Raw genomic sequence first — 12,653 nt, forward strand, 5'->3', positions numbered from 1 at the left:
GGATGCCTTTCTGGAAGATACGCTTTAGCCAAATGCATGATACTGGACTCAATGTAAGAGTAACTGGCTGAAATGTAATGGACGATACAGAGGAGGTAATCTAATTATCTGTCTGGTCTTAACTCTGAGAATCTATGAAAAAGGTGGGTATTATAGGGGAAACCAAAAAGGTGGGTTCAAGTTCTGTAGAGGAGGCAGCTGCTGAAAGGGTTAGTTATCAAAGCTTGCAGCTCCGCAAAAGCAAATTACTTGAGATCTGCAGTTGCTCACCACTCAAGTGGCTGCCACAGTGGAATTGAGGGTTAATGATTGACTCTAGTGGACCTGAAAAGGGTTATGTAGGATTTGGAAGACAGATTGTCATGGTTGAGTCTTAAAGTACAGCAATTAAAAATCAATAATATCCCATCTCCATATGCAAGAGATGCTTGATGCATTTTCTGACTAAACAGAAAATTCGTAATTCTAAAACAACTTGTTAGGGTGGCTGCTAGAATTATGTTACAATTGAAAGTGGGAAGAAGGTGAGAAAGTAATCACAATAATGGGTTTTAATGCCTTTAATTCACCCCTTCTCACAGCTAAAAACTCTTTGGTGGACCAGCATAAATGTACCAAAAAAACTTTTCTAAATACTGATCTTAGACAAGTGATCAGTAAGAAAAATTTCAATTCTGGACTTTTAAAAAAAAAAATCTGATTGATTTATTCTGACAAGTGTACTGTAATTTAGTTTTAATTATTGATACTTTCCTGTATATTAATATACCACAGTGTTTTTTGTGAGCTCACTTCAGCTGCCTGCTATTAGTCACAACTCACTTCTCAGCAAAGACTATCAATATTGGAAGAGAGTTAAGGGATTATCAAAATAGTGATGAAGTAGGGCATACTTCTCCCTTTTATCTGTAAACATTGAGATAACAATACCCTATTGGCCTCAACAATAACTTTTACCCACGAGGGCTCTAATCCTCAGTGCAGGTAGTCATTGCAAATGGGAATTCTAAAATAACTTTGGCTATCTTCACTATTTAATCTCAATTTTCCCTATTATAATCCTTCTATAAGTCTCCTTAAACTGAACCTTCAAGGTCAAACAAATAGCTTTCATTCTGGTATTCAGATTACTTTAAAGTATATAGTGAACAGTTCAAAAAAAGGAAATGTGCAGCTCAAACGGTTTTTTCTTTTTTACATAAACTACAGGAAGTTAAATACAAAGAAATTGAAATGCACTGTCAACAATAAACAAGAACAAAAACCTTTACATTAACCATGGAATTAAATGGTTAAACCTTTAAGTCAACAATTATAAACAAGTAAAGAATATTATAAAATAGGCTAAACGTAAGTTGAGTATTTAAGAATATTATGTTCAAATATAGTTAATGCTTACTGCACATGCAGCATTATGCTTTGTGTTCAGTACTCTGTTGTTGTAAATACGTAATAAACCAGCCTTCCACAGCAATTGTTTGCTTATGTTCTTCCAGGTTCATTATGGTAGGCTGTCTGATCATTTGCTTGCATAATCGCTCCTATAGTTTCTGTTCACAAACAAGTAATTGATGTCATACTTATGCAAAATGCATAGCCAGCATTAGCCGTAAGAAGTTCTAATCACAGATTTGTGGACTGTTATAATCCAGTTCTTAAATTTGCAATCGTTTTTACTTACACGCATGCAACAGCAAGGCGTATGTCTATGCCATGCCGAGAGTCCTAGACCATTGTGATATCAAAGGTAACTCAACCAGTAACACCCTTAAGAACATAAGAATGGACATACTGCAGATCAGACAAGTGGTCTATCTGGCCTGGTATCCTGTCTTCTGACAGTGGCCAATACCAGATGCTTCAGAGGGAATGAACAGAACGGCAGTTATCGAGTGATCCATCCCCTGTCATCCAGTCCCAGCTTCTGGCAGTCAGAGGGAGGGGGACACCCAGAGCATGGGGATGCATCTCTGACCATCTTAACTAATAACCGTTAACTGACATATCAGTTAATGGTTATGGGGGGGGAGGGGAGGAACGAGGCAGCAAGGACATAGTCGCCCAGCCTGCCTCACAGTGCACGGAGAGTCACAGTTCCCCGCAGAGACCCCCGTATCCTCTCCCTCACGCAGAATGCGTGGTGTCAGCACATTTGACTCTGTGAATATGGCCCCTGCCTAAGGAGACTGCAGCGCATGCTGGGTGTGTGGGAGCTGACCCGCTCTTAGCTGCTGTCATGGGCAGTGGGTGAAGCTGCTGCTTGGGGAGTCTAGCTCCCCAGCCCACCTCTTCTGCCTGTGGTCCCACCCATACTCCACCCCAGCTCTGTCCCAGGCTCCCCCGCCCCCACTGTCTTGCTCCTCTCTTCCCTCCCCCTCTCTGCTCATCCCCTTCCAGCCAAATCCCTGAACCCAAATGAAGCAAAGGACATTAGAAAGAAATTGCAGAAGAATGGTTTTTTCAAAACAAAATGGAGCATATTTTCCACTGCATGCCAGATGGTGAGGATTGGACATGCAGAAGGTACCTAATTAAAAGCACTAAATTTGTGAATAAAAAGTGTCAGTCACAGGTATTTTGATATACCCTGAAGTTTTTCAGAGATTTATTTGCAAAAACTTTGTAGGAAGGGCAAGTCAGTTGTCCTGCTGAATACAACATTAAATATTATGGAATACATGATGCAGCTCTTCTGTTTTACATTTTCTTAATCAGTATTTCTAAACTGACTTTATATTTTAAATGTACTCTTAAGCCTTCATAAAGTAATCATTCCAGATTACTACATATTTAAGTCACTGAAACAAAGACATAGAATCATAGAATATCAGGGTTGGAAGGGACCACAGGAGGTCATCTAGTCCAACCCCCTGCTCAAAGCAGGACCAATCCCCAATTAAATCATCCCAGCCAGGGCTTTGTCAAGCCTGACCTTAAAAACTTCTCAGGAAGGAGATTCTACCACCTCCCTAGGTAACGCATTCCAGTGTTTCACCACCCTCCTAGTGAAAAAGTTTTTCCTAATATCCAACCTAAAGCTCCCCCACTGCAACTTGAGACCATTACTCCTTGTCCTGTCCTCTTCTACCACTGAGAATAGTCTAGAACCATCCTCTCTGGAACCACCTCTCAGGTAGTTGAAAGCAGCTATCAAATCCCCCCTCATTCTTCTCTTCTGCAGACTAAACAATCCCAGTTCCCTCAGCCTCTCCTCATAAGTCATGTGTTCCAGACCCCTAATCATTTTTGTTGCCCTTCGCTGGACTCTCTCCAATTTATCCACATCCTTCTTGTAGTGTGGGGCCCAAAACTGGACACAGTACTCCAGATGAGGCCTCACCAATGCCGAATAGAGGGGGACGATCACGTCCCTCGATCTGCTCGCTGTGCCCCTACTTATACATCCCAAAATGCCATTGGCCTTCTTGGCAACAAGGGCACAGTGCTGACTCATATCCAGCTTCTCGTCCACTGTCACCCCTAGGTCCTTTTCCGCAGAACTGCTGCCTAGCCATTCGGTCCCTAGTCTGTAGCTGTGCATTGGGTTCTTCCGTCCTAAGTGCAGGACCCTGCACTTATCCTTATTGAACCTCATCAGATTTCTTTTGGCCCAATTCTCCAATTTGTCTAGGTCCCTCTGTATCCTATCCCTGCCCTCCAGCGTATCTACCACTCCTCCTAGTTTAGTATCATCCGCAAATTTGCTGAGAGTGCTATCCACACCATCCTCCAGATCATTTATGAAGATATTGAACAAAACCGGCACCAGGACCGACCCCTGGGGCACTCCACTTGACACCGGCTGCCAACTAGACATGGAGCTATTGATCACTACCCATTGAGCCCGACAATCTAGCCAACTTGCTACCCACCTTATAGTGCATTCATCCAGCCCATACTTCTTTAACTTGCTGACAAGAATACTGTGGGAGACCGTGTCAAAAGCTTTGCTAAAGTCAAGAAACAATACATCCACTGCTTTCCCTTCATCCACAGAACCAGTAATCTCATCATAGAAGGCGATTAGATTAGTCAGGCGTGACCTTCCCTTGGTGAATCCATGCTGACTGTTCCTGATCACTTTCCTCTCATGCAAGTGCTTCAGGATTGATTCTTTGAGGACCTGCTCCATGATTTTTCCGGGGACTGAGGTGAGGCTGACTGGCCTGTAGTTCCCAGGATCCTCCTCCTTCCCTTTTTTAAAGATTGGCACTACATTAGCCTTTTCCCAGTCATCTGGGACTTCCCCCGTTCGCCACGAGTTTTCAAAGATAATGGCCAATGGCTCTGCAATCACAGCCGCCAATTCCTTTAGCACTCTCGGATGCAACTTGTCCGGCCCCATGGACTTGTGCACGTCCAGATTTTCTAAATAGTCCCTAACCACCTCTTTCTCCACAGAGGGCTGGCCATCTACTCCCCATGTTGTGATGCCCAGCGCAGCAGTCTGGGAGCTGACCTTGTTAGTGAAGACAGAGGCAAAAAAAGCATTGAGTACATTAGCTTTTTCCACATCCTCTGTCACTAGGTTGCCTCCCTCATTCAGTAAGGGACCCACACTTTCCTTGACTTTCTTCTTGTGCCAACATACCTGAAGAAACCCTTCTGGTTACTCTTGACATTTCTTGCTAGCTGCAGCTCCAGGTGCGATTTGGCCCTCCTGATTTCATTCCTACATGCCCGAGCAATATTTTTATACTCTTCCCTGGTCATATGTCCAACCTTCCACTTCTTGTAAGCTTCTTTTTTATGTTTAAGATCCACTAGGATTTCACTGTTAAGCCAAGCTGGTTGCCTGCCATATTTACTATTCTTTCGACTCATCGGGATGGTTTGTCCCTGTAACCTCAACAGGGATTCCTTGAAATACAGCCAGCTCTCCTGGACTCCTTTCCCCTTCACATTATTTTAAATTAATCAGCCACAGAGGTTTAGTGTGTTCATAACAATGTTCAGTGCTTTTAGAAAAAGAGAACACTAATTTACTTTGTTTCAGAGTGGTAGCCATGTTAGGCTGTATCAGCAAAAAAATGAGGAGTACTTGTGGCACCTTAGAGACTAACAAATTTATTTGGGCATAAGCTTTCGTGGGCTAAAACCCTCTTCATGCATGCAGTGGAAAATACAGTAGGAAGATATATATATATACACACAGAGAACATGAAAAAATGGGTGATGCCATATCAACTGTAATGAGATCAATTAATTAAGATAGGCTATTATTAGCAGGAGAAAAAAAACCTTTTGTAGTTATAATCAGGATGGCCCATTTCATATAGTTGACAAAAAACATTAGTGTGGAGAAATAGATTTACTTTGTGTAATGACTCATCCAATCCCAGTCTTTATTCAAGCCTAATTTAATAGTGTCCAGTTTGCAAATTAATTCCAATTCTGCAGTTTCTCGTTGGAGTCTGTTTTTGAAGTTTTTTTTGTTGGAGAATTGCAATTTTTAGGTCTGAAATTAAGTGACCAGGGAGGTTGAAGTGTTCTCCAACTGGTTGTTGAAAGTTATAATTCTTGATGTCTGATTTGTGTCCATTTATTCTTTTGGATAGCGATTGTCTGTCTGGTTTGGTGATCTCCATAACAATAGACATGTTTATAATATTTCACCAACTTTAAATTAACTTCAGATTTCCCCAAAATTCAATCTATGCCTTTAGAATAAATGATGTTAAACACAAGCAGTTTTACACTTGGCATGTCTAAGAGGGATTTAAAGTCTGTTTTTGACTGGAAAAACAGACTTATCCTTATTGTATAGTGTCTGCCAATGCCTCCATAACATTGCGAAGTAGAAAAAAGGAGTTATGGACATGTTTTGGCACATCTCCCATACACGACTGCCATTGTTAACTCTGCCTACATATCTGACAATGCAGCCAAGCAAATTCCATTCTACAGCTGTTTCCTCCGTAACCAGCATGTAGCTGTAGAAATGAACTACATAACTCTAAAGGAAACCCAAAAGAGCCTACTAGTTTCCATAGGTTTTTCACAAGTATTTTGAATGCCTTAAAATACTACAAACATACTGAAAAGCAGTATTTATGGGCAACAAAGATGGCAGTGGAGATGAACAATTCCTGAGACTTTGGAGTTAACAAATCTCTTACTTGTGATCCAGTGATAATAAAAATAGTTCTGTTTCTAACTGTGGTGGTGTACGCAACAATATTTTTTAACAAGATGTATCTTCAATTCTGTGAAGTGTTAAACTATACTAAGTACTTTGTGGACTATCATTTTCATTATTCTCAACTTTTCTTTTCCCCCCTTCAAGCTGTTTGCTTGCAACAGTTTTACCTTGTGCTAAACGTTCCTCAGCTGAATGATCGTTATGGAATGTTCAGTTGCTGCATTTTTTGTTAGAAAAAAGTACTTGATGTGAAAAATGTGTTTTGCTTTCCCAACTTTGCCACTCTTGTAGGTACACATACAGAAATAGAAAATTCTAAAGGTATGATTTTTTCCTTGCCATAAACATGTTTTCCTTGAATGTCAATTTGTCCCGTTACAGTTACTCTTTTTTTTTCTCTTTTTATATCTCCAACTGTCTATGCCTCCTCTTTCTCTAAATCATCTGGCTCTCATTCTTGGATTTCTGCACCTACAGGTCCATTGGATAAGCCAGAAGTTTGGGTTTGGGTTCCAGAAAATGGAAACAAACCACTTAAAATTTTGAGTTACGATATCCTTTTTCGTATATATAAAGCCATAGACTTAGGTCTGGTCTATAAGCTAGGGTATGATTTTTGTTTGTTTGTTTTTTGTTTGTGTTTTTTGTGGTCACTGCAGTAGCATGTGTACAATTATAGTGGTACAAATGTACCTTATGCTGGTATAGCATATACCCTTTCCCTTATGTAGATAAGCTATACTGATATAAATACTTATGTACTGGTATAATTGTGTCCACACTGGGGAGGTTATATTACTTTAACTGTAGCAATCTAGATAAAGTGGTACATTTGTGAGCTAATAAAGCCCTTAATTGTTTTCAGAAGGTGGAAAAGCAACCAAACTGGTTTGCTGTTATGGTCTAGCAAAATGGTTCTTACTACAACCACCTGTAACAAGCGAAAAAGGAGGAAAGATGCTTTCAATGGGGTACATATGGAGGTGGCAGCTGCTTCCATTGCTACATTTGTGGCACCCACAGTCAGGTACCACCCACACATGCCCACATACAAGGGCCTGCTACAAGGGTAAAGTGTTAGACCTTCAAATGTTAGACCACCTGCAAAGGATTGCTGGATTTTAGTTGCAGGACAGATACACAGAACCGGTTGTAGATTCTGGGTCAGAAAAGATGGGTGCATAGTTAAGACACCTAAACAACTTAGTTCTATCTTGTAGTGACATCATGAGGAAAAATATGAAAAAAATCTAATGTGCCTTTAGAAATCAGTTTAATTCTAGCACTAATATGCAGCAGTCATAATTGTATGGTTATTGTGTGACATCACTACAGGGCAGATTTAAGATTGCTTTGATGCCTTAACAGCATTTTTATACCTTAACATGTTTGGGTTTCTTTTGAGTTTATCCTTACCTATAAATCCATGAAATTTAGAATATTTGTTCTTGGGATAATTACATAATCACTTTAATGGATTTTTACCTTTAATTAGTGATATGTACTCTCAGCTGTAACTCTATCTTTGTGTATATTTGTCTGTGAAAATAGATAGTGTTCCTAGAAAATTGTAAGCCACATGTTGGGTCTGAATTTTTTACTTACTATTGAAAGTATTACTTAAGAGTACTATAAGTGAAAGATTATAAAGAAAAACTTTTATCACTTTGCGTATATTACAGTACTTCATGTATAATCTGTTTCATAGTTTCCCATGTGTAGTCAATTAGTCATTTTTATGCTTTTTATGAGTCTTTAACAGAGTGACTGACAAGAAAAAAAATGAAACAAAATAGGAAAAGGTTACTATAAAACCACAAAAATTAGCAACAGAATTTGTGAGTGTTTATAGTACGAGTTTAAAAAGTAATTTTTTAAAAAAGAATCAAGTAGACACAGTGAGTGTTCGTTCCCCAAACGTGTTTGTTGTACCCAGCTGGTGATCTCTAAGGAGAAATATGTCCATGGCTGCATTACAGCTCTGGATAAATCATATTAAGCTAGAAAAAATATTATTTTTTGAGAATATTAGATATATAGAGATTTTGAATCAAAATTAGATATTTTGTATTCTTGTATGCTAGTACCCAAATGGTTTTTCATCTGACAGCTTTTTAATACGGTGATGGTGTCTGAGATTTGGGATCAAAGCAATATATTTGGGTGTATTCTACATTATACTTATGTGAGAATAATGGAGGACTGTCTTCACTTCTAGTCTCAATGCCTTGACAAAGACTATGTTAAAACCCCCATAAAGAGTTAAATTGAAATGCCAATAGACATTTCTTATCAAATATACCACTCAAACATAGAAAGAATTGGAAAAAGATAAAGTAAAGTACGTTTTGAATACAGTCTAGGGTAACCTAAAAATAATCCTATTAACATCCCAGTTTTTGAGTTTGCCAGCATGCTTTCTAATTGTAGATCCCAGGAAGATCTCTAGGAAGTGCAAAGGATCATGTTGTTCTATTACTATCCATAGAGTCTATGTGCTATTCTTAATACCAATAAACTGAAAAGAGATATGAACGAGAGAGTGAGAACAGTATAAAGATGCCAAATAAGCTGTAATTACAGTTCTGTAAGTGAGACTGAACACTGTTTTAAAGTATTAAAAGTGGTTACAGTCTTCATTTAATTTCTAAATTTATTCTATCAAATGTTTCCATTTATTTATTCCATTACTCAGAAAGTATGTTGATAAAGTAATTAATTCTTATGTGAATCAGTAATTTAAGGCGGTCATGTGGCCAACGGAAGGTGGTCATGTCTACATTGCAAACTTCTGCTGGCAAAGATGTGGGTCAAGGGTGTGAAGAAGTGTGATCACCAACTGACACAACTGTGCCAGCAAAAGCCATTTTGCCAGCCATTATGTAGTTAACAGTTATACCAGTAAAATAGCAGTTTGCTTATATAAGCTGCATCCACACTAGGAGCACTTTACTGATATAGTATACTGGTATAGCTATATTGGGAAAGTGCTTTTAGCGTAGACATGGCCAGTAATGCAAACTCAGTAACAGTTTTTCTCAATTCAACACACAGGATTTTATTAATGTAACTGTGTTACTTCCAAAAGATACTTTTATGGCTACAGCACTGGATGCTGTGTTGAGAAACACGCATTCCTGTGTGTGTTTTCTGTTAATGTTTCTGGTTGAGTGAGATGAAGAACTCTAGTAGTCACCAAAATTAATTATTTTTAGATAGCCTATAATAATGCCTCATGCATTCTACCTGGCATTTATGGAAAAAATAATAGGAAAACTGGATGCCTACATAAATGCACTTTTTGTTTTTAAAGTATCCTTGTACTATTCAATTTCCTACATATTTTAGTAAAAAGTGGATTTTTGTAAGACAAATAGGACTTAATTTAGATACTAAATCTCAAAAGTGAGCAAGATCCATGCAGCTTAGAGTACGCCTTCACTACCCACTGTATCAGCGGGTAGTGATTGATCTATCAGGGATCGATTTATTGCGTCTCGTCTAGACTCGATAAATCGATCCCCAAATTGATGCCTGTACTCCACCTTGGCAGGAGGAGTAAGAGGAGTCGACTGGGAAGCCTCAGCGGTTGACTTGCCGCCGTGAGGACAGCCAGGTAAGTCGAACTAAGATACTGCGACTTCAGCTACACGAATAGCGTAGCTGAAGTTGTGTATCTTAGTTCGAAAACCCCATCTCCCCTGTAGCCCAGGCCTAAGACTTCATCTTGTATATTAAATTCATAATATTGAAGAGATATTGCCAGAACACACATGACTTTAAATTTAGGTTTTGTAAAAACAAGGTTTGCAAAAGTCAAAATGTTTCCATGAACTTAAATAAAAATAAATAATTTGATAAGGATTTTCTAACAAATCTTCCCATACATATTTTGCAATCCAGCATTGCTATTTTGCGCTACTGCATAAGAGACCAGAAATTAAATGGATTAGGTATTGGCTTGTTTCTTCCTGTCTAAGCTAAGACAAATGCAAAATATCAATAGCATAAAGTTTAGTTCTCCAGTTTTAATGATGAAAGATGATGTTAACGGCATAAAAGAAACTTAAAAAAAAAAATCATGGTTAGGTGCCTAACTCCCATTGTTTTCCATTGAAAATCCCACTAGGCATCCATCTGCATATTTAGGTGCCTGAATATCTTTGAAAATTGGAAGAGGAAAATAAGCTTTTGGGCTTTTTCGACTCCCAAGTGATTTCTAACTAGTCCAGATGAAGGAAGTGTTCTCTGCACCTGCTTGCTAAACTGAAACCAAAAATAATTCAGGCAAAATCTTTTGTGCACAACAGCAATTGAAAGTACTTAACGTTTGGAAAAATGTAAATACCATCATTCACTGTGTTGTAAAGACTGAAAATAATACAGATATTTAATGCAGTACATGAAATTGTGACCTGTTTTATAAAGGCTGAGTTGACCTCAGAAATTAAGTATGTTTTTCATTTGATTCTTTATGTAACTGAAAAGAGCAGCACCCTCTATCTCATTATTATTTGAGGAGGGCTCATTGATGCAGTCCATTTTATTTATGTAAATGATTTTAATAAATTATAATGTTTAGACCTTAACATAGCTTGTCATGATTTCAAATTTAAATTTTAAATGCACTTTTTTTTAAAAAAGGAAAATGTATTTGAATTATATAAAAAATCTACTTTAAGAAAATCTGATTGTTGTTGTTTAAAAACAAACAAACATTACTTTTATTCATTCTGGGACAAAGAACAAAAGTTGAAATAAAGTTTCATGAACTGAATTTGCACTTAACGTGTAATGGGTAGCTCTTGATTTTTTTTTTTTTTTTTAAAAAAAGGCTTTAATTCTTTCAAAATTGTCAAATACCTAATTTCCAGAAGAAGCTATGAAATGCATACAGCAGGAATAATGAAGTTAACTGCTTTAACACTTACAATTTTTTCATACAGCTTTAATATCAGGTCTTTTATCAGACAGATAAGTTTTAAAGTGTAGATCCAACTAATAAGCCTTAAAATGAATATTGCTGTAAGTAAGAAATAAGGTATATGTTTACATTTAGGTAAGTACTCTATAATTAATTATATATATACACACACACACACACACACACACGTATATTTTTTCTTTTCCAGACGGTATACCTCAGGTTTACTATTTTGGACCTTGTGGCAAATACAATGCCATGGTGCTAGAACTACTGGGACCTAGCTTGGAAGACCTATTTGACCTGTGTGATAGGACGTTTTCTCTTAAAACCGTTCTTATGATAGCTATACAGTTGGTAAGTATAAACATATGTGAATTTATATATTTAATAATTTGAGTGTATTCATTAGTCCAGTATGTGGACAGTCTTTGTAGTAGATTAAATACTAATTTATCTGATAAAGGATCTATACTTTACAACAGGGGTGAGCAAACTTTTTGGCCCGAGGGCCACATCAGGGTTGCAAAACTATATGGAGGGCCGGGTAGGGAAGGCTGTGCCTCCCCAAACAGCCTGGTCCCCACCCCCTATATACCCCTTCCCACTTCTCGCCCCCTGACTGCCCTTCTCAGAACCCCTGACCTAACTGCCCCTGCTCCCTGTCCCCTGACTGCCCCGACCCCTATCCACACCCCCACCCCCTCACAGGCCCCCCAGGACTCCCACGCCTATCCAACTGTCCCCTGACTGCCCCCAGGAATCCCTGCCCCTTATCCAACCCCTGCCTCCTCACCATGCCGCTCAGAGCAGCAGGAGCTGGCCACCCAGCCGGAGCCAGCCACGCCACCGCGCTGCCCGGCCGGAGCAGCGAGTCAGCATGCTGGCAGCGCAGCAGGGGGAGGGGCCGGGGGCTAGCCTCCCCAGTCGGGAGCTCAAGGATGGTTCCGCGGGCCATTGTTTGCCCACCTCTGGTTTACAATCTCTTAAATTGTGTTGGCTGTATTGCAGTCCTTTAAAGGACACACAACAATGAAATATTACTTAGTTGACATTTTTTTCTGTGCCATAATTTTTGCCTTAGTCTTTAAGGACAGTTGCATAAATTCAGTATCTGTTTTGAAGAGCTCATTTAATTGCCTAAAGTCATAAGGCTCAGTTTGACACGCTCGTTTCCATTAGAGTAAGCAAATTAAACTCTTAACATAGGCATTTGCCGTCTTCACACATTGTCTTAGTCATAAAATTAGGAAAGGACAATACAAAAATGCATGATACAAGCAAAATTGTTTAAATGGAAAATCAGAGGTTTCAAGGCATTTTTCTGAGTAGCCTGCCGTCAGACTAGATTAGAATAAAAGCCAAATAATATTGGTTTATTTGCATTGTCGCAGATTTATATTTACTAAGTAATAGCATCTTCTAAAATCCAGATATATAGCGCACCACTTTTTTTTCACCATGGGTAAAAATTTTAAAAGCCACTTGGGCATTTTAAGTGCCAGTATTTCAGTAATAATGGCATTTAAAATTAAATAATCAGTGTTGTTTAAATGTCACTGAAGAGGGGGATATCCATTTCATGGC

At 38.7% G+C, this 12,653-nt stretch overlaps 1 protein-coding gene across 6 annotated transcripts in view; it reads left to right on the forward strand.

Annotated features, from left to right (window-relative positions):
- The window catches only part of CSNK1G3 (casein kinase 1 gamma 3), a 162,035-nt gene that overhangs the window by 84,825 nt on the left and 64,557 nt on the right, over nt 1–12,653 (forward strand). For all 6 annotated transcript variants that reach the window (XM_048849392.2, XM_048849394.2, XM_048849389.2 and 3 more), the window contains one exon: nt 11,275–11,423. In XM_048849392.2, coding sequence (XP_048705349.1) covers nt 11,275–11,423 — 149 coding nt within the window. The remainder of the gene's footprint in view (nt 1–11,274; nt 11,424–12,653) is intronic.

Source organism: Caretta caretta, chromosome 5, assembly GCF_965140235.1.
Source record: "Caretta caretta isolate rCarCar2 chromosome 5, rCarCar1.hap1, whole genome shotgun sequence".
Taxonomy (NCBI): domain Eukaryota; kingdom Metazoa; phylum Chordata; order Testudines; family Cheloniidae; genus Caretta; species Caretta caretta.